At 39.2% G+C, this 27134-nt stretch overlaps 1 protein-coding gene across 4 annotated transcripts in view; it reads left to right on the forward strand.

Annotated features, from left to right (window-relative positions):
- The window catches only part of Mctp2 (multiple C2 and transmembrane domain containing 2), a 247018-nt gene that overhangs the window by 128911 nt on the left and 90973 nt on the right, over nucleotides 1-27134 (forward strand). For all 4 annotated transcript variants that reach the window (XM_052763049.1, XM_052763048.1, XM_052763050.1 and 1 more), the window contains 2 exons: nucleotides 3365-3467; nucleotides 5066-5168. In XM_052763049.1, the coding sequence (XP_052619009.1) occupies nucleotides 3365-3467; nucleotides 5066-5168 (206 nt within the window). The remainder of the gene's footprint in view (nucleotides 1-3364; nucleotides 3468-5065; nucleotides 5169-27134) is intronic.

Below are 27134 nucleotides of genomic sequence, written 5' to 3' on the forward strand. Positions count from 1 at the left end.
CTGAAGGGGAAGCGTGTCTTCCCGCCCCAGCAGGTTCCTCTTACACTTCTATAGAAGGCTTTGCCAGGGGAAACCCAACTACCAGTCAGCAAAATTGGATGTGGGTGGATTTCTGTGTCGGTGGCATTTTGTCTGCCCCTTCTGTGTTTGGACTGCCTTGCATCCCATGCTTAGAGAACAGGTCAAAGCTGCTTTCACTCACAAAAGCCTAAAAGACAGAACTGATCACAGAAGTAGTCACAGTCAGGGTTTAGGGAAAAGCATGGCTTCTTGGGGCCAGAATCCTGGTGAAGCAGAGGCCAATCCAGGCTTTGCTGAGAACATATTTCTTTTTTCAGCCTGGTTTTCTGGCTTTTTCAGGAATTCAGAGGACTCTGGTATTATTTTATTATATTTCTGTGGCGTGGATACAGGTCCTTCCAATTGTTCGAAGCTGAGGGTCCTGATGCTTCCATTTATGCCCATGGATGCATCCGCCGAAGGGTAACTGAAATGATGGGATTGGCTTTAAAAGGTTTCTTCTAGGCTCCTGAGTTGTCCAGGCCATGAATCAGTGCAATGGGGTTCTTCTGTCTAACACTAACTCTGATCCATGCTTCTACAGTTTAACTTTTTTCTTTTTTAATTTTTTAATCATACCCAGGTGCAGGCTCTCCGACAAGTTAAGCTCTACATGGATGTGCAGGGCCTCAGCACTCCTGGCTATTTATTGAAAGAATTAGATGTAAGTTCAGCAACTTGAAGGGTTGGCTAAGAGCTCAGGAGGCCTGAGGACACTCTGTGGTAGGTCCTAGCCACCTGTTAGAGGGACATCTACCTTTAAGCCCTCTACCATGCTATCTGTTAGACAGACATCTGTTTTTAAGCCCCCATCATGTCCCACTAATGTCAAATGGCTACAGCCATTCTTTCTTCCCCCGACCAACTCAATCTTAGGCCTCCCTGCCAGTTTCTGCGAAAGGTTATGGCTTTTGACTTGGAGGCTGTCAAGCAGATTTTGGATTTGGGGTGTCCTTGCTTCTTATGTGTGTTCTTTTGGAGGACAGAGGGAGATAGGATGGAAAAATAGAAGATAAGATGTGAAGAGGAGTGAGGTAACTGTGTGTGCGCGTACACATGCATGCTTGTGCTTGTATGGTGTATTTATGTGCAAGTACAGACACTCACAGGTCAGAATGGTGTAATGAAGGTCATAAAGACAGTGCTGAGTATCAGACATCACCTTCCACCTTGTTTTAGACAGTGTGTGTGTGTGTGTGTGTGTGTGTGTGTGTGTGTGTGTGTGTGTTTGTCACAGTACACCAGGCCAGCTGGCCCAGAACCTTCCTGGGATTTTCTTGCCTCTGCTTCCCATTTTGCCCAGGTTTTTGTGGGTTCTAGAGACTTGAACTCAGATTTTCATCCCTTCTAGCCCTGTGAGATGAAAATTTTAAGTTAAAAACAAGCTCTGGCCTTACTTATTAAATTATACTTTGAAGGTTTCACAGCATCACCAACTTTAGCATATGGAGTCTCATACAGAGAATGTCGGTCATGTCTACTTACTCACCTAGGGCAGAGGTTCAGTTCACAAGAGCCATTTTTGTACTTTCTTGTCTGTCTTCTCACAGCCTCATGGAAGTCGGTGTTTTCATTGGTTTCCAATTACAGAAGAGTAATTATCTATATTGACTAAAGAAAATTTAAGGAGGTAGCAGTGGTAAGCTTTTAACTGACATAGGATAGCCGCATCGTAGAGTGTGATATGTCCATGGTGTCATAATTAAAATCAAGCATATGTACCATGTCTATCATTTTCATACATCTAGCATGTTTTTGGATATGAAGATCCAAAATCCTTTTCTCTAGCTCTTTTAAAATATCCAATACAATTTTATTAACGGAAGTCACAGTACTATATAAGAGAACACCAACATTGCATTCCATTCATCCCTCCAGTCCAACCTTAACCTTGTACTTGTGCACAAATCTTGCTCCAACCACCCCTCCCTCCATTCCCTAGCCTCTTGTCACCACTCTTTCACTATGCCTCTTCCTTATTTTTTGAGATTTATTTTTATTGTTTGCATGTATCAGTGTTTTCCTGCATGCATGTCTTTGCACCATCTGGTTGCCTGGTACCTGTGGAGGCCAGAAGATGGTATCAGATGTCCTGGAACTGGAGATGGTTGTATGCTGCCATGTGCGTGCTGGGAATTGAACCAGTCTTTTGCAAGAGTAGCTAATAATCTTAACTGATGAACCAGCTCTCCAGTTCCAACTCTACTTTGTGATTGAATCTATACTGTGTGTAAATGAGACCTCACAGTGTTTAGTCTTCTGCGACTGAATTACATAATGTATTATCCTACGGGCTTATCTGTGTTGCTGCAAATGGCATGATTTAATCCTCTTAATTGTTTAATCTTCCTTATGATTGGATATTATTCTGTTGTCGATATGTACCACACTTTCTTCCTATGCTTGTGAGCTGGTGGACACCTGTGCTGTCTTCATTTTTGGCTATTATGAAGAGTGCTATGATGCACACAATACAACCAAGGCTGAAACCATTTCCATTGGATATATACATATATTTACACACACACACACACACACACACACACACACACACATATGAAAATAGGATTGCTGCCAGATGACAGATCTATGTGTAGCTTTTAAAGGAACCCTGTTCATTCATAATGGCTTTACTAACTGATTGTCCCACTAACATATAAGTCTTCCATTCCCTCAGACATTTCTGGTTTTTGTCTTTGTTTCTGTTTTCATCAAGTACTGGGAATTAAGCATAGTGTCTTGTATGTGCTAAATGCTTTCTCACTCAGTACATCTACGGCCTTACTGTTGTCTGTTTGGTAACAGGTATTCTAAGTGGGTGAAAGAATATATCTTCGCAGCATTGATTAGCATTTTCCTGAAGATGAGTAATGTTGAAGATTTCTTCACTTTTGGTAGTTTGTATGCCTTTTAAGGTCTTTTGCCTATTTTTAAATTGAGTTATTTTATTTTATTTTGTCGTTGAGTTCATTTTAAAGACACACAAGGAATTGAGGACCCTTTCACATGGAGACCTGGGGCACCCTCCTGTGAGAGCTGTGGTTATTGGCTTTCAGAGTGAAAATTCAGGTGCTACTTTGGTCTGGATCCCTTGATAAGTTTAAAGACTGAACACTAGTGGGCTTTCCTCACTTGCTGAGTTTTCATAGTGGATCCAGAAAGCCTGCCTGGAAAGCAGCTTCCCTCCCCTCTGGTCTTCTCTCTTTTCACAATTTTATTGTGAAAGCACACAGCTTTTGCTCAATTTGCAGTGTCCCTTTGGAGATTCGTTGGTCTTTGATGGTTGACTGTGTTCTCTTTCCAGGGAAGAGTGATCCTTTCTGCCTGCTGGAGTTGGGCAATGACCGACTTCAGACACACACCATTTACAAAAACCTCAATCCTGAGTGGAACAAAGTTTTTACATTGTAAGTATGTCATGCTCTGGGATCCAAGGAGCAGCTTTTACTTAGAGAGCAATTATCCCTGGTGTATATGGGGAAGTTTGGGGACTCCTGGGGGGAACTTTTCCACCCAGTTTTATGTGCAAAGAGCGAATTTTATTGTTTTTTCTCTTCCAAAACCCTTTATCCTTTCTTTTTATAGTGTGGCTTAATAATAGAAGAGACCATTTGGAACTGTAAGGGACTGTTCAGAGACATTTATAAAGTAGATCTTTTAGTGACTAAATTAATCTGTGGATAGATGGAAGCTTCTAGATGTCCAGACTAATCTATTTCTGGGTTAAGAAAAGTTACAAATGGAGTCCTGTCTTAAATTCTAAGCACTTAAATGTTATGATACTATTTTAAATGCATGAAGATTTGTATTCTGTCAGAATCTTTTGGAAAATGCAGATTATCTATGAATCCTTAAAGACTCCCAATGACTCCTGGTATTCCTTTCTATCAGAGTGGCTGGCTCCTTTGGACTGCCCTATGTATTTCATCAAACTTGGGCATTTAGGAAGCTGTGTATATTTAGTTTCCTAGTTTGCCTTAGATTTCAAGGTGCCTGCCTGTTAAGAGAAGTTCCTATTGGACTTGAGTGACCTGGTGATGCCTCACCCACTCAAAACTGATGCTTAGTCTGTGCTTAAGAGTAGAAAGAGTCAGATTTGCCTCCTGTGCAATTGACAGTATGCATAGCAAGTCCCTCAACGGATTCACAGAAGTGAATTACCTGGAGACACATCAGCCAACTGCCAGATACAAGGGTTTTGACAATAGCCATGGCTCTGATTTTGATTGTCTGTGGTGCCTGGTTTCTATTCAATATAAAGAAAAGGTGCTTCTAAAACTGCACGTGGGGTTTTTGGTACTTTATGTTTCAACTAGAAAAAGCTTTCTGTATACCTCATCAAATAATGAATTTTACCACATTTTTTTAAAGAAATATTTAAAAATATTTATTTGCTTATTTTTATGTATACGTGTAGGTATGCAAGTATGTATGCCTATGTGAGCTTATGTGCACCACATGTGCATTCAGAAGACCACACAGGCTAGAAAAGGGTGTGGAATCCCTTGGAACTATGGTTATAGGCAGGAGTGAGCTACGGGGTAGGTGCTGGGAACTGAACCTGGGTCCTCTACAAGAGCAGTGACTGCTTTGAACCCTTGAACAATCTCTCCTCACATTTTCTCTTCATTGATTTCAAAGGTGATTTTTGCTTTTCCCATTGCAGAGTGACTTTGCAATCTCCTTCATTTTTTCTTCTGCTTCCTCTCTCTCTTTCTTTCTTTTTTTATTCTGTTTCTTTAATAGTACCACCCTTGAGTGCACACATGTGTGGAAAACGCCACAGGAAGAAAGCTGGCTTCTCCCATCATGTGCACATCTGAATCTTCCATGATGGAAGGTTTGGGAATAGAGTCAGTTTGATTTAATTTTTGGAGTTTAATTAAATGGTAGTTTTATACTCTGAGGACACACAGACTTAATTAGTGCAAGTGTTTTCAGATCTTCATGGAGCGGACGTCACTCGTGTGTTTTTGTGTATAATACCTGATATTTCCTCTTTCAGCCCTATTAAAGATATCCATGACGTTTTGGAAGTGACAGTGTTTGATGAGGATGGAGATAAAGCCCCAGATTTTCTTGGAAAAGTCGCCATCCCCTTGCTGTCTGTAAGTCCTCTCCATTAATCAACAATTTGTAAGTCGGAGTTTCTATGGTCTAGAGTAATTTTATCTTTGTCAGTCTTGGAGCTACAATGGAAAGTAGCATTAATTCTTTATATTTTAGGTACAAAGAGACATAGCCTTTTCTGTGTCAGTCTAATATTTATTTAATCAACCAGACATTTTGGCCAATCTTTCAATCCCACTCTTAAACTTCATCCCGTCTCAGGATGGCACTCCTGTCTGATTTCAAGGGATCCCACTCTCTGATCAGATTTTCCACAGACCAATGAGGACTATACATTGATTTCTTTTTAGTTCCTCCCTGTCTATTTCATTAAAGATTAATTGTGGTGACTGCACCTCTGTTCTCAGTTCTCTTAAAGACCCCTTTTCCCAAAGTTCTGTCTGTTGTGTCTGCTTTCAGACTTTAAGTATTTTGTGGAAGAAAGTAAAGATATGCCTTGGAAAATAAAGAGGGTTTCAATCATCTGGTTAAGGTCAACAAAGAAGAAAAACAGAATAATAATAATAATAATAATAATAATAATAATAATAATAATAATAAACCATACAAAATGCAGTAGAGAAAGCATCCCAGAATGCCTTTATGAGAGTGAAGGGGGAAAGGTGGCCAAAAATTGTCTTTTTATTTATTTATTATATAATATCCACCTTTTCCCTTTTGATGGGACATTAATATGTATCAATTGAACTTGTTAGAGGCAAGCATTTCAGTTTTCCATCCATTCATAAAATTGGTTGTACAGTCATTATGGGTTCACCAAAATATGAGAGTTGATTTCTTCCCTCACACTTTTTTTTTCCCCAAAGCTATTTGTACATTTTTGTGAGCTGTTCACTCTGTGTTCTAACTACAAGCTTCATCTTGCTCCCATAATGTTTACAGGGAGGGGAACACTGTACCTCTTAATATCTTTTCATCTGCTTTTGATCGCTTGGTTAATTTCTCCCCAAGTTCTCATATCCCTGATGCTCCTCCAAGAAAATGCATGCAGCAGCTGCCGGCTGCTGCAGCCGGCCCCTGCCAAATGCTCTGAGCTCTCCGTGGCAGGCGGCAGTGCTCCTAGAGAGGAGATGGCAGTTTGGGATTCCCCCCTTTTTTATTACAGCTTTGTCAGATATTCCTAGAAGAATACATGGAGCAGGAATATGGGACACACTTTAAAAGAAGTCTAAAGAGAGATGTTACAAAACCAAAACATCCACCCTTTACAATTTAGTGTATATGTATGTGAGCAGAGTGGCGCTCTCTCTCTCTCTCTCTCCTTCCCTCTCGCCCTCTCTCTTTCCTTCTCCCTCTCTTCCTCTCTCTCCTTCTTTCTCCCTCTTCCTCCCCTTTACACTTTTTAATAGATTAATCTTCAACGTATTTTATTCATTGACATGTGAGTACAATTTGATAGTTTGGAAACCCTTGATCTTTTTTCTTTGTTCGTAAAACTTCCAAACTTTCGTACATTTGCTTGTTTTTCTGTGGCATCAGCTACTGGCTTTGCTTTCCTACTTCAGTCCCTCAATCCCTCTTTGACTTTGTCTCTCCTTCCCTCCCTGCTCAGCAGATCTAAGACAGGATGTCCAGCTGCATCAGGACTACCCAGTCCTAAGGCTGTTGATGTTTGAAGTTAGAACATGTGTATGTTAGATGGAACTTTCCTGTACATTTTGGAGTGCCCAGCAGGTTCCTGTCTTCTCTCTCTGACAGTAGCACTGCTTTCCTCTGCTGTTGTAAAAACTAAAAATGTCCCTAGACATTGGCAAAGATACTGAAGGGTGGTGGACTCCCTTATGGAGACAATAACTGGACTAAACTAATGGATTCTTTTTTTCAAAATATCCCTCCCCACCTAGAAAATTATGGCAAAGACATACCTTACTCAATACATGCTTTAAACACAAACCAAACTCCACAGTTGAGTTTTGCAGTACTGGAACAAGCTATCCCATGGCCTATTGATCATTCTTTTGTTTAACAAATGCTGATGAAATTTCACTGTGTGGCAGGCAATTTTAGCTAACAGTGCTCTAATGCTGACCACAGGGAGCTCCCTCTTCCCTTGTAGCTTATATCATGTTTTATATGAGATGAGAATGCAGAAAGATAACTAAAATAAAATCAATATCCAATGTTACATGATAAAGACCCACCACTGGGGCACCAAGAGTGTAGGGAAGTGGACATCAGGTATCCAGGACTACAAGGTGAGGGGTGCACAGGAAAGGAGACACTCAAGTGGGAACTCAAGGGGTGACAGAGCAAGCAATGTAAGTATTGGGGAAATTTCCAGGCAGGGGATCGATCATGTATGTGCACAGGTTCGCTCACAGGAAGGACTTTGCCTGTCAACGTCCAGAGATGGCTGGGAGGCCAGTGTAGATGGAATGCAGGGGTCAGAGCACAGTGGTCTATAAAACAGAAAAGGACACAAGGGTAGGGTAGTGCAAGCCTTGTGGTACCCTGACAGCCAAGCACCAAGGCCTGTGATGGACTTGAACTTTTCCTCAGTGAGGGATGGGAAACTACAGGTTTACGTCGCTTACTAGTTAGAGTTTCTGTTGCTGTTATGAAACACCATGGCCGAAAGCAACTGGGCTGGGGTGTGTGTGTGTTTATTTCAGCTTACAGTTGTGCATTTGGTCCATTGCTAAGGAAAATGGAGACAGAAACTCCAGGTAGAAACCTGGAGGTGGAACTGGAGTAGAAGTCACCAGAGGAGTGTAGTTTACTGGTTTCCTCCTCATGGCTTCCTCAGGCTGCTTTCTTGTAGCATCCAGGACCACCAGCCCTGAGACAGCATTGTCGACAGTGAGCTGGCTCCTCCCACTTCAACCATCAATCATCAATCAAGAATCTGGCTGGAGCATTTTCTCAGTTGAGAAAATGAGAAATTTCTCATTTCCTCTTCCCAAATGACTCTAGCTTGTAACCGGTTGATATAAAGCTTGCAGCACACATTATTTGTTTGTTTTAAATGCAGCTAGCATGTGGCACAGCCAAGAGAAAGGCCCAGTTTAGCAGGCTCCGCCTTGCAGAGCAGCCAGGCCAAGGCTGTAATCCTCTTAGTTGCCTTGGGGACGCCGGCATGGCACTGGGTGCAGCCTCTGCTGCTGCCGTCCATGCCACTGATTTGATTGAGATTAATTTTAATTCTCTGACTGATAGATTGGGAAAATGACCAAATCCTAGAGTAGACCTGTGTCTTCTTGACATCAGGTGGTCCACCTGCAACAAACTGACCTTTTCAAATTAATTTATTTCCTAATAGGATGTAGATTATAAATGTGATTTCTAAATGTCGTGACTCTCATTATGACTGAAAATTATAATCCAATAATTATTTAATTTATTGTTCTGTTATCAAATAATACTGAACTGTACTTGGGAGGGTTTGTTGTTTAAAGATATGACCATTTAGGTGTACTTTTTTTTTTCCGTCTTTAGTTTATATCTCTTGAGGGATACATACCTGACAAGTTCAGTGTAGTTAATATTCTAAATCATTAATTTTCTAATGACTTAGTCTTTCACATTTAATTTTGGAAATTTTCAAATTAGGAAACAGGAACACAGAAGTGACCCTGTACTGTAGCTGGTTAGTAAGCAAGTTTTTAATGTAGACAGCCTCATGTTGGAGTCCGACTCGCCGAGTTTCTTAGACAGCCATAGTAACACCCATCGAGCATCAAACCATAAGCAAGGCTAGGGATGTGTTTGCACGACTGTGACATGTACAGTTAGGGCTGGCCAGATAGACATGATAGGAGAAGTGTAGGAATTCTTGGGAGATATCTGTACAGTTGGAACAGAAAATGAAAAGTCACAAATGCCACAGGAAAGGAACAAGATGCTTTGATGGATTACAGTTTGAGACAACATTAGGAAACAGAGGTTTGAACTCTCTCAGGAAGGAGTAGCGAATGTGACTGTGGATGAATGGGAAAGTCCTCTAAAGCAGAGGACAAAGCTGAGAGGTGCAGGAGAATGGTCACATTGCGGGAACAAGGAGGGCCTGGGTGCCTTGGTCTCAGGATCAGAGTGGGGAGAGTAGAAGGGCATTGGATCTGTCTGTTAGCAGGGATCCAGGATGGGTTTGGAATAGAAGCAGTGACTCTAGAGTACTCCACTAGGACCACAGTGTGAGGATATTCTAGAAGATTTGTTGAATATCCAAGAATTAAGCATCAGAGAAAATGCTTGAGATTTATTTTTTTATATTTCTTAGGAAAAGGGTTGATTCCTGCTTTTATTTTTTTTCAGTTATGTGAAAGAATTAAGAAAGGGGAATCTGTGGTACTTACTAGTTACTTTACAAGAGAATTAAAACTTTATTCAGTGATGCATTATTTTAGCTTGGTCTGGTAGCACAGGTCCATAATCCCAGAGACTTAGGCTGAGGCAGGGGAATCATAAGTTCAAGGCCTGCCCAGGATGCATAGTGAGTCATTGCCAGTCTGGGCAATGTATGGAGATCTTGACTCAGCATAAAAGGAGAACTGGGGATAGAACTCAGTGGTGGAACACTTGCCCAGCATGGAGGAGGTCCTAGGTTCAATGCTCCATATGATGAAAATATCAAAATTTATATTTTAAAACAATTTTCAACCAACAACATATTCATAATTGAACGGGGATAATTTTGTGCAGTTATTTTCTCTTTACCTAAGGCACAAATTAAAGTTACACTTACCATTTGGTGGTGTTGTACTTAAGGATGCTAATAGTATGATGATAAAACACCATGAGCAAAAGTAACATGGGGAGAAAAGGGTTTATTTCAGTTTACGGTTCCACATCCCAGCCCATCACTGAAGGAAGTCAGGGAAGGAACTCAAACAGGGCAGGAAGCTGGAGTTAGGAGCTGGAGCAGTCCGTCTTACTGGCTTGTTCCTCATGGCTTGCTCAGCCTGTTTTCTGATAGCACCCATGACCACCATCCCAGAGACAGCACTACCCACCTTGAGCTGGACCAGCCCACATCAGTCACTAATTAAGAAAACCCACTGCTGGCTTGCCCAGAAGCCAGTCTGGTGGGGGACATTTTATCAACTAAGACTCCCTTTTCCCAAATGACTCCAGCTTGTGTCAAGTTGACATAAAACTGCTCAGCACAGTGAAGTAAGGAAGGCACAGTGCACTTAAAATACCCAAGTCCAAGGTAGAGAATGTACCTTAACTTCTCATTTCACTCACTATTAATGTACTTAAGCCTGTTGCTAAGGTGCATTTAAGACTGTTGTGTAGCATGAATCCTAAAGGGTCTTATTAATAAAAACAAACAAACAAACCTAGAGCTGGGTATTGGGGTGAGTGCTGGAAGATCAGAGAAGCAGAACAAGCCACAGCCACCTCACCTCACCAGTTCCTCAGCTGATCTTGTTTCCTCATCTTGAGTCCTCATCCAGAATGAATCTCAGTTGAACTGCTGCTAGAAGTCTAAAAGCTTAACCAGCTCTAGTTCCTGGTTTTCATGCTTTATATACCATTCTGCTTTCTGCCATCACTTCTTGGGATTAAAGGCTCACTTCCTGGGATAAAAGGTGTGAGTCACCATGCCTGGCTCTTTCCAGTGTGGCTTTAAACTCACAGAGATCCAGGTGAATCTCTGCCTCTGGAATGCTAGGATTAAAGGCGTGTGCTACCACTGCCTAACATCTATGTTTAATATTGTGGCTGTTCTGATCTCTGACCCCAGATAAGTTTATTAGCATGCACAATATTTTGGGGAACACAATACCACCACATGCCTTTAATACCAGCACTCGGGAGGTAGAGGCAGGCAGATCTCTGTGAGTTCGAGGCCAGCCTGGTCTACAAAGCAAGTTCCAGGAAAGGTGCAAAGCTGCACAGAGAAACCCTGTCTTGAAAAAATGGAAAAAAAAAAAAAAGACTGTTGAATAAAAAGCCAGGCTAACTCAACTATAGCTTTTTTTTTTAAATTTTTGCCTTTGTGTTTTCCTTTTTGAAATTAAAATATAATTTCAACATAACCATTCTCGTTCCTCCTTTCCACCCCTCCCTTGTTCAGTATAGCTTTTCAATCAGGGTAAAAGTACTACCTGGCAAGTGGGTCATTTAAAAATTCAAACATTGAGGCTGGCGAGGTGGGTCAATGGTTCAGAGCACTCTCCTTTCCAAGAGCCCCAGTTCAATCCCCAGCACCCACAGAGTGGTTCACAACCACCTGTAACCCCAGTCCCGGGGAATCTGATATCCTCTTCTGGCCTCTGTGAGCACCAGGTTTACCTGTGATGCTTAGACATAATACAGACATAATTAGACATAATTACCCACACACATAAAGTCAAACAAAATTAAAACTTCATACATTAAGATTACAATATTCATTGGTGCTAGTGAATTGTTCAAGGCATATGTATATATTCAATATATATCTGAATAAAAGATCCAAGGTCAATGAGCCATCCTTGCACATGCTTAATTTCTCTTCAATTAAAAACAAAACACAAAAGTCACAGGGCCTCCTTTCTAGGCCATCTCCATCCCTTTGCTTCAGCTGCTGATCCAACAGAAACACTTTTCACCAGGGACACCCCTGATCTACTGCCAGTGGCCACTGGCTGGGACCCAGGTAGGGGATTTTAACTATCCTTCCTGTTTCCCACCCCAATTTCTGCAGCCTTACTCTTGATCCTGTAGCAGCTAGCCTGCAGGAAGCCCTCCTCCTATCCTACCTATACTCTCTGGGGACTCTGCCTGTTGGTGAGGACCCTGGTCCTCATAGCTCTTTCCTGTAGCTCCTCTCAGCCCTTCCTCCTAGCCCATCTGCATTCCTTTGTGCTACCTGTTGACCTACAAAAGCACCTTCTACCAGGGATCCCATAGCCACCCTAGTAGTCTCGGATCCAGAGTACACAATAGCATCCAAAGAATGGAACACCTACTCAACAAAGACAAGACCAGATAGCCACACCAAGATATATCTCAAACATCAAAAATCCAGATAGTTAGATACCAGTGCAAAAACACAATCGTGAACACCTGAGACAATATGCCTCCTCCAGAAGCCAGCAGCCCTACTGGAATAGGCCCTGAGAAATGCAATTTAGCTGAAGCATGGGGCAAGACTTTAAAAACAGAAATGATGAATATGTTGAAGAATTTTAAAAAGGATATGAGTAAATGCCCTATTGGTGACCATGAAAATAGAAATAGTTAAATGAAATAACGAAATCCCTTGAAGACATGAAAGTAGAAATAAAATCACTAAAGAAAACTCAAATGGAAATAAACTGGAAATGAAAAACTTAGGATGTCAGACAAAAACCTCAGAGGTAAGCCTTACTAACAGATTATAAGACCCAGAAGAAAGAATTTCAGTCAAAAGAAATATTAAACTAAAAAAAATATCTAGACACAATACATCCAGAAGCTCTGGTCCATTGTGCAATATATACCGAACCTATGAAAAAAGGAAAAATAGGGGAAAAAGATGAAACCCAGGTCAAAGGCATAGAAGATATTTTTTAACAAATTATAGAAGAAAATTTCTCAATATAAAGGAGATGCCTATGGTTGTGCAAAGAACAACACAGAACACCAAATATACAGAACCAGAAGCGAAATTACTCATGAAACTCAATAATCAAAGCATTAAAAGTACAGAACTTATAAAGGATAATAAATGATACAGGGTAGAAAGACCAAGTAACATATAAAGGCAGCACACTAGAATAGTGAAACCCTGAAATCTAGAAGTGCCTGGACAGATGTTCTACAAACTGAGAGACCACAGATGCCAGCCCAGACTGTGGTACCCAGAAAAACCATCAATCACATTCAGATAGAGGGAAAAACGTGAAAAAAAAAGTCCTATTAAAACCAAATTTAAGCAATTTCTATCTACCAATCCAGCTCCACAGAAGGCCCTAGTAGGAAACTTGAGTCACAATAGATTAACTATATCCAAGAAGACACAAGGAATAAATAAACCCATGACAGCAAATCAAAAGAGTGGGAAAAACCCCCACAATGTAACAATAAAATAACTGGAGTCAATAAAAATAGCTCATTGAAAACTCTCAATATTAATGGCCTCAATTCCCTCAATAAAAAGACAAAGACTAACATTAGAAAATAGAATCAATCTTTCTGCTGTATCCAAGAAACACATATCACCATCAAGGATAGATCTTACCTCGGGGTAAAGGGATAGGAAAAGATTTTCTGAGTAAATGGGTCCAGGAAGAAAGCAGGTATAGCCATCTAATATATAACAAAATAGAGTTCAAGCCAAAACTAATCAAAAGAGCTAGGGAAGGACATTAAATACTCATAAAAGAAAAAATACATCAGGAGGATGTTATAATTCTAAGCATTTATTCATGAAACATAGGCTATTCAAGTTCATAAAAGAAACACTACTACAGCTAAAATTTCACATTGACCCTCACACAACCATGGTGGGTGACGTTAATACCCTACTTTTACTGATAGACAAGTTATCCAGAGAAAATTAAACAGAGAAAAGCTAGAGTTAAATAATTTCATAAAGCAAATGGACCTAGCAGACTTCAACAAAACATTCCACTCAAACACTAAATAACATAATTCCTTCTTGTAAACTCATGGAGCCACATATTAGGACACAAATCAAGTCTCAACTGATATATATCTCAAAAATCTTAAAATAACTCTAACCAAGCAAGGGAAAAACTTGTACAATTATAAACTTTAAGACATTGAAAAAAGAAAATAAAAACGACACCAGAAGATAGATGTTCCCATGCTCATGGATGGGTAGGAGTAATAGTGTTAAAAAGCCATCCTACCAAAAGAAATCTACAGATTCAATACAATCTCCATCAAAATTTTAGCATAATTCTTCACAGAAGTTGAAAAACCAATCTTCAACTTCATATAGAAACACATGCACACAAACAGGATAGCTCACACAATCCTCAATGATAAAAAAGACTGCTGGAAGTATTGCTATCCTGTATTTCAAGTTGTACTATAGAGTTATAGTAATAAAAACAACATGGTATTGGCATAACAAACATACTGATAAGCATAATTAAACTGGAGATATAGATATGAGTCGAGACAGTATAGATACCTGACTTTTTACAAAGATGCCCCAAAAATCACATTTGAGAAAAGACAGCACCTCCAACAAATGGTTCTGTTCAAACTGAATGGCGGCATGTAGAACACTCATCTATGGCTGATGGGAGTGCAAACTTGTACAGCCACTATGGAAATCAATGTGACAGTTCCTTAGGAAGCTGGGAATAGATTTACCTCAAGATCTAGTTATGCTGCTCTTGGGCAAATACCCAAAGGTCTCTACATTATACTTTAAGGACACTTGCTCAATCATGTTCATTGCTGTTCTACTAATAATAATAGCCAGATATTGGAAACAGCCTAGATGTCCAAAAGATGAATGGATAATGAAAAATGTGGTATATTTAGACAATGGAATATTTTATACAGCTGTTAAGAATGATGAAATTCACAGGTAAATGGCTGGAACTAGAAAAAAAAAATCATCATGGGTGATTTAACCCAAACTACGTGAGACAAGCGGGTATTCACTTATATGCGTATCTTGGCTTTTAAGCTTTTGGCATATGTGCTACACTCTGAATAACCTTAGAGGTTAGGTACTTAGTTTTGGACTGTGGGGAGGAGAGGATCTCCAAAGGATGGAGAAATAGATATATTGATCCGGACAGACAGAGGAGGAACTAAAATAGGAGGGTTAAATAGAGAGGAGGTATGGAGAAAAGGGTAAGGGAGGAGATTTGGGGAGGGACAACTGATACCAAATGTCCTTTGAAAAACCACGTGGAAACCTGTTGTAGAAGCTTCCTAAAATATAAACTGATATGAAAGGAATCTAACAATAGGGGAGAAAATGCTCCAAATAGACATCTTTTGCCACCAAGTAAAATCTTCACTCACAAGAATGGCTTACATCTTTCTAAGTTGTTGGTCAATGGAACCCTATGGAAACCTCCAAACAACCAGGCTATTGATTACTCTCCACAACCTGATGGTAATGTCCTATTGCTGAAGACAACACTTATTTATATCACTGAAAATGGAGATGTCAAGCTGGTGCCTAACTGGAAGCTTCCCCCCTAGTGACTAGTGTTCACAGTACTGGAAGATTTTCTGAAAGACGCTGAAAGTGAAAGTTAATCATCACTATCACCCGAATAAAAACTCCGTGACCTCCAGCAGTTTCCTGCCTGGAAGATATACTGGTGCAATAGTAGCAGAAATGTTACAGGAACAACTAATCACTTTCTGATTAGATTTAAGATCTAGTCCATGAGATGGAACCCGTAACTAACACTGCTAAAGTAGCTAAGAACCAGAGTCTAGCTAGGTCTTGGGGGCCTTAAGAGCCCAGGGGAAAACCTACTATTATTCTGCTAAAGGAACATAGCAATCAAATGACTCCTAATGAGATATATCTATACTTATAGATCAATACCTCACTCAACCCACATCAGAGATCTTTTTGCAGCAGATGAGAATTAACACAAAGACACATAACTGGAAAATGTGCCAAGAGTGAGAGACTTTGGAGTACACACTCCTGAATGGGATTTTTTTTGCACCAAACCCCTCAAACCCCTCTCCTCAGGGTCCAGGGAGCTATGCAAAGGAGGAGTCAGAAAGATTGTAGGAGCCAGATGTAATGGGTGACACCAAGAAGACAGTGTCTTCCAGGTACAATGTGACTGATACACATATGAACTCACATAACTGTGGCAACATGCATAAGGTCTACACAAGTTCAAGCCTAGCACTGAGGAGGAGAAGTGGGCAGAGGATCCCACCCCTAACCAAGAAGCTGTTTGCAATTGATACCTGCTGGCAAAGGTGAAATCAGTTTTCTCCAATGGAGTGTCACCGGGTGGTAACCATACTCTAGGGCAGGCCCTGGTCCCAGGAGTAGTGAGCTAACACAAAACAACTCAATGATGTTTTGGTAGTTTTTTTTCATTTTGAATTTTTTGGCTTTTTTTTTTTTTTTGGTCTTATTGATCTTTTGTTTATTTTGATTTTTTTTTGTGTGTGTGTTTATATGGTCTTTTTGTGTTTTTTATTTTGGGGGTGTTGTTTGTTTGCTTTGGTTTTTTGAGACAGGGTTTCTCTGTGTAGCTTTGGCATCTTTCCTGGAACTCACTCTGTAGCCCAGGCTGGCCTCGAACTCACAGAGATCCGCCTGGCTCTGCCTCCCATGTTATGGGATTAAAGGCATGCGCCACCACCACCTGGCCTGTTGTTTGTTTTTTGAAAAAAAGAGAGAAGTAACACAAGTAACACGCAGTTAGGTGGGTGGGAAGGTGTAGAGTATCTAGGAGGAATTGGAGGAGGGGAAAACATTACCAAATATATTGTTTGAAAAAAATTTTCAATAAAAAAGCATAGTAGTTAATAAAACAGACACACACATAGATATGCAAAATCCTTTACTCAAATACAACCAAGATCATTTCAAATAATTGTTAGAATGCATCATAATTGGACATCTAATACTGGATCATTTTCTCTTTCCTTTCTAATACTCTCATCAGTACCATAGTAACGCAATGGATGACAGTAAGCACTTTTCAGTTTTAAAATATTTGGGGCCATTGACACTATCTTCTAATAATGAGGTTTATTTACTATTTCTATCTTCCATTTAAGTGGACTCAGTGCTCTCAAAATCAGGGCAGCCTCTTCTCTAGCCTAGACTTTCTTCTTCAAATGTAGTTGCTCTCTAAAATCATCTACTGGGCCGATTTAAGAAGAACACAAATTGCTTTAGTTGCTCAATCTGTGTGGAAGCAATCAGGTGCAGCCATCCTAGTGTTTGACAAAACAGACTTCCAACAGAACTAATCAGAAGAGCTAGGGAAAGTCACCACATACTCATAAAAGGGAAAACCCACCAAGAGGCTATTACAAATCTACACATTATGCACTGAACACAGGGTGCCCAAGTTCGTTAATTACGTATTGACTCCTTTATTACTTTCTAATAATAAAAGGTATACCGTTATTATTTTCTAATAAACCCAAATTAAAATAACTCCACTCATAGCTCAATGAAATGCATTTTGGAACAAATTTGACTCACCTTCTTATGCAAGTGCAACCCTTAAGGTCAAAGCAACCTATACCAGAAATATGGCCTCCATGCTGTCTTATGGAGCTGCAGTATTTTGGTGGAACATGTATGTGTGCTGTGAAGAGCTGTATCCCTAACAGCTTCTTTCAAACAGATTTATGGGACAAATTTTTCTGTAATTTCTTGTACAAAATAATGTACCATACAAATTTCCATTTGCATTTTCAATTAAGTATTCTTTGTACAAGTCCCTGTAAAGGAGCTGCATGAAGTAAGAGACATGGACAATCATGGTTCTTTGTTTGTTTGTTTTAAGATTAAGATGGAGTTTTTGGCCACTAAAGTAAATAATAGTAAAAATTAAGATTGTATGAACAAGTTTATGATCAATACAAAAATTAGAAATGGCATGTTGCCAGGACGTGGCTTTGGAGTGCAGATTTGGTCCATGAACCAACATGTTCAGTCTTGAGGTAGAACGTAAATAAAATGGAGAAGAGGATGCATCATCTGGGAGATTATTGGATATAAAGAAGACTTAAATCCCAATGTAGGGTGATAGAGGTTACTTTCATATGTATGTGTGTATATTGGAGCAGAGTATGTGTACATGAGTTCAAGTACCCAGGTGCTGAAGGTGTAGGATCTCCCTAGAGCTATAGCTGAACATAATTGTGGTCACCTGACTTGAATTCTGGGAACCAAACGTGGATCTTCTGGAAGAGCAATGCATGGTCTTAAATACTAGCCCATCTCTCCAGCTTCCCATACAGTTCTCTTTTAGCACAAAAATTTAATCTTCTTACCCACTTCTCCAAGCATAACATGTTAATTGAAACAAGGTGAAATCAATTAGCTCTGCTCTGCCCAGGACCAGGGCACTGTTAACATTCTGGGGTTTTCATGAACCATATGCATTATCATGGCCTGTGAATGCACTGAGTCAGGTCAGTCAGGCTGAGAAAGTGAGAATGCCTAGTGGGCATTTCCCAGTCTCCTAAAACAAGAAGCTGGTGAGGACAAGGTTGAGCACATCACACAGAATGGCAGATCGTGAATACAATGAACTTTTCTATTAAATAGTGAATCTCTTATACATTAAGTCAAAGTAAAATCTTACTTGCTCCTGCTTTGAGACATCTCAAACATGGTGATATAAAGCAGGAATTTATAATGTATAGATGTACATAAGATGCATGTCAGATAGATGTTATATAACCGATTGCTGTAAGAGTTGAAAACTGGATGAATTATCACTCAGATTATACAAAACACAGCCCTGCATGAAGAAGATTTCACATTCTATTTTGGAGAGAAAATATTTTTAAAATTGCAAGATTAGAATAAAAATGTATATCATCTATCCAGCGTTAAATACTTAAAAATATATCATGGATTAGGACTACAGCTTAGTGGGAATTTGATGTCCCATCATTGTCAATGAAGCAGAATGAACATGGAAGCTCCAAACTCAAACAGAATAAAAACAATGCTTCGTGAAGCTTCAATCCTGTAAGTCTGTCCATAGTGAGCACGCTGCATGCTGCTTTTGAGCATAAAAGTTCTGAGCAGGATTATCTAGAATCTTCTTTTCATCTATGAGCTGATTACCAGATAACTTTTAGACACATTAAAGGTGTAATTCTCAGACTTTAGACAATTAAAAAATCCATGTGATATGTGTCTATGTCTGCACGAAACTGGAAAAACATTGTGTTTCAATGCCCATTGAACATGTTCAAATACTATTGACTTGGTTCAGAATACCTCAGTAGAGTCCAAAAAGGCAGAAATTACACTATGGTCAGAGTACCGAAATCTGTTTTTTAAATGTTAGCAAAGAAAGAAAGAACTATCAAACTACTTGGCTCCAAAAGAAAAAAAACTCTGAATTAGTCAATGCACATTCCCAGACTGCAGTTAGAGGGTGCTTAATACTTGGAACAACACTACATAAACCTATGCATAAGGACTGAAAGTATAATTTTAACTTGATTGATTTAGTAACTAAACCTAAAGGTTGCATGTCATTTAGACAGTTCATCAAAACTAAATAAGACTAAGAAAACTGGAAAGGAATTGATAAAGAAAGACACCACCCTTGAAGTAGGTTGAGCAGTGTATCTCAGTGACAGAACACTTGCCTAGCATATGCAAAGTTACGAGTTATCTACCAGCACTGAGGCAAAAGGAAATAAAACACAAAATAAGAAAGAGTATATGCAAACAGTGGTGCTGTGGATATGATAAATCCAGGCACGAGTACACCCTTCAAAAAAACTTGTGAAACTGACAAGCCATTTATAGCATTAAAAAAAAAAAGAATTGTAGTGAGGATGGAAAACAGTAAACAAGATGCAATTGTGAATGCGAGCACGATTCTTGGTGAGGGACCAAGAGAGTAGGGCTGGCTCTAGAAGAAGATGTGAGATAACCTGAGTGCTATGAAGATGTTTACTCTCTCCAATGGAACTGTAAGGATAAGACAGTTCCACACTTGGAATAATGAATTGCTAAAAGAGCAAAGAAAATTATCTTTAAAAGTATAAATAGAGGAATTTGGCTATCAGATAGTGAATGTGCCACTTAGTGAAAATGATTAGTTATGGAAAGTTTGGAAAAGTTTTCAAATGATTCTAACCTTTTCTCTATGCGTTTTCTTCTCTTGTTGTGAAGAAAATAGCATATCAATTGTTTACTGAAGTTGTTTTTCTTGAGTCCTAAGGAGATGAGTAATGCTAATGCCATATAAATGCATTAAGAACATGACAATTGGAAAATGTATTAAATTTTTCCTTGTGATCAGAATTAATAAGTCATAGCAAGAAAAAAATTTAAGAAAATAGAAAATTATGTTCTTCTTGTGTATCAGACAGGCTCGACACATTAGGAAGCATACTGTGTAATTGATAACAATGACATATTAAAGGTGGAATGTTCCACAGCAGTATCACTAGATGTGGAAGGGGTCCTTGAAAAAAGTCTACTCCCATTCCTGATTACGGACAAAATAGTCCAATCATTTAGCAATCATATTAGTTACCTTTTTGTTACTGTGACTAAAATGTGTGACATAGACAAAGAAAGGAAAAAGTAGTTATTTTGGCTACTGGTTCAAAGGTTTCAGTCCATAGTCTCTTGGCCCCAGGCACTCTTAAACAAAACAGAATGGTGGTAGGTGTACGTGGTGGTAGGAGCTTCTTCACCATGTCTCACTGTGGAATGGAAGAGGAGGAAGGGCGGAAGACACAAATGGGAAGGAAAAGGAGGATGAGGCAGCAGCCAGAGGAAAGATGTTCCCTGTTATCTACTTCTGCCGGTTAGATTGTGAAATTCAGAATCTCACACTGTAGTTCAACCAGCTGGGAAGCAAGTACTTTACATCATGAGCCCTTTTCAGGGACACTCCATATCTAAACCATAACAGTAACTGAAGGAGACTCCCTTACCATGAGTCCCAGTGTCTGCCCAAAGCCTCAGAACCATGGCTGTAGTACCACAATATTCTTTCTATGCCTTCCCCTTCAAAATGAAAGTAGTAATAGGGCCTTCTCTACAGTATTGTTTAGGGACTTCAACAGGCTGAAGTTTATGAATTAACTAGTGAGAACATAAATCTTTTATATCAGCTACAGTCAATCCAAAATTATATGGAAAAAACCATTATGTACATCTTAATAAGAAATCACATTTTTAACGTGTTATATAATTTCAGATATCTGTAAACATAAATAGTTAATAAGTAACAGACTATGAAAGATCAGTAAGATACATATTAAGAAAGCAATAGCAACAGCTATATTAATTAGAAAATTTAAAACACCAAAGCCTAATATAAAATAAACAAGATATTATGTCTAAGATCTTTGTAAAGATATTCTAGAACTTTAGTGAAGGACTTGATAGAACACTAATTAGGGATCATTTAACATTAAATCTGAAGCATGAAGTCACTGTGTAAAGCATAAAAGACTTGGTAAGTGGTTCTGGGAAAATCAGCTGCTTAGGGAGTTAGGGTAAAACATTCCACTCAGCACAATAATAATTTCAAGATGAATTAATCACTGAACAGTTAAAAGAATGCAAGCTCTTTTTATTTCCTCTTGGTTAACATCAGAACTAGTTGACCAGATTGATTGTTGAAGACTACACACACTTCCCTTGCAGGATGTATCAAGTCGGAACTAAGCTAGAAGCTGTCACCATGCTCCAGAGACTTTATGTTCTAGAAAGCTTTATGCAGCCTGCTGCGGACCAGTAGTGTTACACAGCTGTGAGCACTGTGGACTATAATATCAACCTGTCAAGCCAGATGTGCTCACTGTTGGAGTAGTGGCATGACTGTTATGGTGGTAACCAACTACGTTCTGATTGTACTTAAGGCCCATTTCTTAATTCTCAGTCCCGTAGCTGGTAGGATCAAGATGCCTTCAGAATATATTTAAGCCCATAGGAAAAGGCTACTTCTGGTCTTAATAAGAGAAGCTTCTCTTTGCAATGAAATATAGTAAGTGCTGACTGCCCAAGGTTCTGAGAATAAGTGATGGCTGGGTATACAGTCCTAAATAGGTAATTGTGCCACCTCCATTAAAGCTGAGTGGACATTGCAGAAGTGGGAGCAGAAAGAATGTGAGAGCCAGAGGACAGGAAGAAGGACAGTGAAACACTGACTTCTAGATGTGACATAGACTATGTAGTCATGATCTCACAGCAGCTACATTGGCCTGTATAAGATGACTAGATCTGTCAATAGTCAATTAGGGATCTAGGAGAGGCCCATGTACTCCTTCCTACCCCTCCATGCTTAACTATTGGATACCAATGGATTCTGAGATGGGCTGTGATTGTGTTTGGTTATACCCACTGGCAAGCCTACCATGCTTCAATGGATATTTCCAAACCTGTGGTCAAACGTGATGCTTATGAAACTCAGTGAGTTTCAAAACCAAACCCAAACCACTTTCATATGTGGCAAAGTTATTTAGTGGGAGGGTGGAGGAAAAAAGGATGAGATTAAAGTAAGGCAGGACAAGGTTAGTATAGTCAGAATACACTGAATATATTTATCAAATTGACAAATTCCATAAAAGTTGTTAAGATACTGATAATATTAAAAGGAAGTCCTAAATGTGCAAATGGAAACAAAGCAGTAAGAGAAAAAAATTTCTAAGATCCTCAGACTATGTAGCCTCAGCATCAATTACCATGCTAAACTGAAAGACAAAAAGATGGAGTGATTCAAAAACAAAACAAAACAGATGAAGACAGAATGATAGCCTATAAACAAATGTTTGTGGCCAGCATGTATTTTCTTTAATTATTGAGTCTAAGGTAAGTCAACCTGGAGGAAAGTTAACCCAAAAGAGAAATCCTCATAGCACAGAGATGGCCTATCTAGTTATGGTCTTCGTAGTTAAGAATGTAGGACAAGTTGGCAGATCAGGGATTGAACCACTGGCTTCTCATGTAACATAGCTGAGATTTTGCAAGTTACTTAACTTCTCTGTCTTTGACTCCTTATTGCTGATATGAGGCTAATTCTTACATGTATATTGTAAGGATAAGTGAACTTGTGAAAATGGAGCAATTGTGAACTAAATGGTCACATTCCTTTACCTTGTTTTAGCAGTTTAAATGATTAATTTAAGCAGCAGGATTGACAAATCTGGTTAAGAGTTTTCATTATCAAATGGAGAAAAGGGGTGCCTTAAAATACTGTTGGAAATAGTGACTTGGATAAAAGTGGTTCAGAATGTCATATACACACACCTTGTACATTTATAGTCTAGGTATCCATTTTAAAGAGGCAGCTAGGCTCACACAAATAAAGTAGTTATATATAGTCACACAGACACAGAATATCAGAAACAGGAACTGAGTATGTCTGTCTGCTTTCATAAAGTAGTCTCATTTGTTTTCAAAAGTGTGTATGAGGCTGAGCAGTGGTGTCGCATGTCTTTAGTCCCAGAACTTGGGAGGCAGAGGCAGGCAGATCTCTGTGAGTTCCTGGCCATCCTGGTCTACAGAGCTAGTTTCAGGACAGTTAGTGCTGTTACATAGAGAAACTGTGTTTCGAAAACAAAACAAAACAAAACAAAAAAGTACATATGAACCAGAGACCTGCTTATTTCTCCAAGGTAAAATATTTGGGATTAAAGAAATTGCAGGAAAAAGACAACCTTCTTCATTGGGAATGTAAATCACTTAAGAATTTCAAGAAACCAACCTGGCAAGGCTTGTTTAAACCCTATAATTAGCCACCTTCCATGACTCAGCAATTATACCAAGGGGCTGTACCTTGAGAAATGAATGCATGGTACACACAGGTATCTATCAACACTCCTCACAGCCTACAAGGGCTAGAGACTGGTGAATTTAAAGAACTATGACATGTAATTCATCAGATCTAATTAAAAAGCACATACTTTAAACCAGGGTTGGTGGTACAGGCCTGTAACCTCAGCTACTTGGGAGGTTGAGGCGGGAGAATGGCAAAATTCAAGCCCTTCTTTGGCTACAGGATGAACTCAATTGCCAAGCTAAGCAATTTAGGAAGACCCTATTTCAAAACGTCAAAGAAAAAGAGCTGTGGGGGTTGGGGGATATAGCACAGTGGGCCAGCACTAGTCCAGGCTATATGAGACCCTGCTATTACCAATATATTAGCACATATATCTATGCATATGTATACATGCATAATTTCTGTGTATACAAATTAAGTCAATCAGAGATAATATTAAACATATGCCATGTATTTAGCAATTCCTATGTACTCCCTACTGTGACTGACTGTTGTTAATGTATTTCACCTCGGAGATAAGTAGCATTATGATTTACATCTTAAGAATTAAGAAACAAGGACAGAGCAGCTAGGTAATTTAAATGAAGTTATCCAGCCAGCCTTAAGCAAAGTCAGAATTATGAACTCAGTTTATCTACCTCTAGGGTCTACCTTAGACATTGCCAATCCTGTTTTAATTTTTTAATTAAAAGTTTAGTATAAAGAAATCATAAATAAGAAAGATCACACTGAAATTATCCAGACCCATGGTGTATAAAAATACATTTGATAGTGTAAATGTAAAATCCAAGGTAAAGCTCAGAATGGGTGTTTAACTGTTTAGAAACTCATTAAGGTGAATGAACTATCCTATTTATATAAGCAACAGAAATAACAATTTACATTACAAACTACAGATGCATTTTTTTCTTGTGATACTTTTTGTGTGTAAATTTTCCCATAACTTAGAATCCTCTGTGAAATCTGTATGGAAATAGCTCATATTTTAGGAACAGTAGCTGTGAGAAGCCCTAAGTATACCAGACTTCGTGTCGTTTCTCAAGTTCAGTTCTGGGTTTGATTCTGGTGCAAGACTTGACTGCCTTGGAGAGATGTAATTGTCGTGACAAGGGTCAAGGAGGGGGTTCTAGGCTCCTTCAGCTTCCTGGTAGCTGATCTCTCTTCAGGACTCCTGGAAATCTTAACCTCTTCTGCTATTTGTAACTCAAATCATTGGACCCACACCTGATTCTAAGCTGCATGAAGAATGTGAAGTCCCATCAGATAAAGTGTACTAATTACTAATTGTCCTCTTGCCAAGCCATGTGTCTCTCCTTGTCATGTTTTATTGGTGTTTATTTAGCTTGTGCCTCAGCTGGGCTCAGCTGCTGTACCATGTTGTGCCGTGGACACAGTCTTTTACTCCTTCTTTCTTCCTCTTCTTCTTCTTCTTCCTCTTCTTCCTCTTCTTCTTCTTCTTCTTCTTCTTCTTCTTCTTCTTCTTCTTCTTCTTCTTCTTCTTCTTCTTCTTCTTCCTCTTCTTCCTCTTCTTCTCCTTCTTCTTTTTCTTCTTCTTCTTCTTCTTCTTCTTCTTCTTCTTCTTCTTCTTCTTCTTCTTCTTCTTCTTCTTCTTCTTCTTCTTCTTCTCCTTCTCCTTCTCCTTCTCCTTCTCCTTCTCCTTCTCCTTCTCCTTCTCCTTCTCCTTCTCCTTCTCCTTCTCCTTCTCCTTCTTCTTCTTCTTCTTCTTCTTCTTCTTCTTCTTCTTCTTCTTCTTCTTCTTCTTCATTCTTCGTTTTTATCTTCGTCTTCATCGTCATCTAGAGTGGAAAATAGTATTTGATACAGGAAGCTAATCTATATCCAAATGTTCTGCCTTTTCTAGTTTGAAGGTCAAACAATAATGGAATCAATATGACTTTTTACTTGAGATTTTGATCTTAAATGCATGGCTTTTCTCCTTAAGCTCTCCCATGGTCTTATTTCTTCATATTGATTCTGATTAATGTTGGTAACATATTACATCAAAGAGTTTTATGGTGAATCACAATAAAAATAATTCTTGTTTGGAAAAATGCAATTGGGATTTTTTTTCTGTGTGTCCTCATGTGCTACAGTATGTTACAGTCAGGTTATGTTTTTAAGAATATTGAACAGAGTATTCCTCTGACTCAAAAGTTTATTATCAACTTTTAAAAGCCTTTCATTTTTACAGTGCTTAAGAATAAGCAGAGACAGCCAGGCGGTGGTGGCGCACGCCTTTAATCCCAGCACTCGGGAGGCAGAGCCAGGTGGATCTCTGTGAGTTCGAGGCCAGCCTGGGCTACCAAGTGAGTTCCAGGAGAGGCGCAAAGCTACACAGAGAAACCCTGTCTCGAAAAACCAAAAAAAAAAAAAAAAAAGAATAAGCAGAGGCAATTCTATTTTATGTAGAAAAATGTTAGTTTAAGGATTATTATAATTTTCTTAACATGGTAATTTTAAAGTTTAATTTGTTTGCAGTTTTACACACACACATACACAATATATACTTTTCACACATATATAAAATTATGTACACACACACAGACATACATATACATGTAGTGGTATTTGCTTTGCCCATGACCTTGGGCTATAGGGCCCGAAGGAGGCGAAGGAGAGGGAGAAGGGTCACATGCCCCTTCTCCCTGCTCCTGCCTGTGAGGTGGATTGTCTCCCAGTCAGATCAGAGGACGACTTCAGCTGTCTATTCCGTTCTGTATTCATGAGTGTATTTCCTCAATGTATATCTTAAATCCTGATTCCCCATTAAATAGACGCACGTGGATCAATCATTATATATGCATCACACTCACTGCTCCCATCTCCCTGCCACCTTTCTACCATCTCTTTCTTCCTCTGCAAACATCTATCTCTCATTTTCCTTTCTGCTCCTTTTGATTGAGGCCCACCAAGATTAACCAGCACTGCCTGCGTGAGGTTGGCCTTGAAACTACTGCTTGGAGCCTCGTGGATTCAGCAGAGGGTGAAAACTACAGGCAGTGACTTCTTCTCCTGTCCCAGAGTCTGTCATGGCCACATTTCCGAGGGGAAGTGAGGCCCTGCATGTCCTCTATTCCTTCACTGTGCCTGAAGATCGGTTTGACAACATAACTTTTCATAATATATTTTTCTCTAATTCCAAATCTCAAATTATTGTTTAGTAAGAGACTTCCTGTTGCTTTTAAACTCTTTGGATAATGACCAGAGTTACCTTTTTTCCTATGCTCCAAACAGATGGTTTATATCTCATACTGAACTGAAAAGAAATCTAAGGTAGAGAGAAATGCCCATCTTTAAATCATGGAAGTTACTATTGCTAGTTATGGAAGTACCTTCCTTATATATGAAAGGTACTGTTCCTAATTATGAAAGGTATTTTTTCCTAGTTATGGTAAGTACTGTTTTAAACTGTGAAGGAATTCCTAATAATTCCAGAAGATAGTATTTCTAATTATGAAAGATGCTATTCATGTTTATGGAAGCACTGTTCCCAGTTATGCAATGTATATTCCTAATTAGATTATATATGTGTTATACTGCCCTGTGAAGATGCCT

The sequence above is a fragment of the Peromyscus californicus genome, unplaced genomic scaffold (genome assembly GCF_007827085.1).
Source record: "Peromyscus californicus insignis strain IS unplaced genomic scaffold, ASM782708v3 Scaffold_4__1_contigs__length_199733344, whole genome shotgun sequence".
NCBI classification, from domain to species: Eukaryota; Metazoa; Chordata; class Mammalia; order Rodentia; family Cricetidae; genus Peromyscus; species Peromyscus californicus.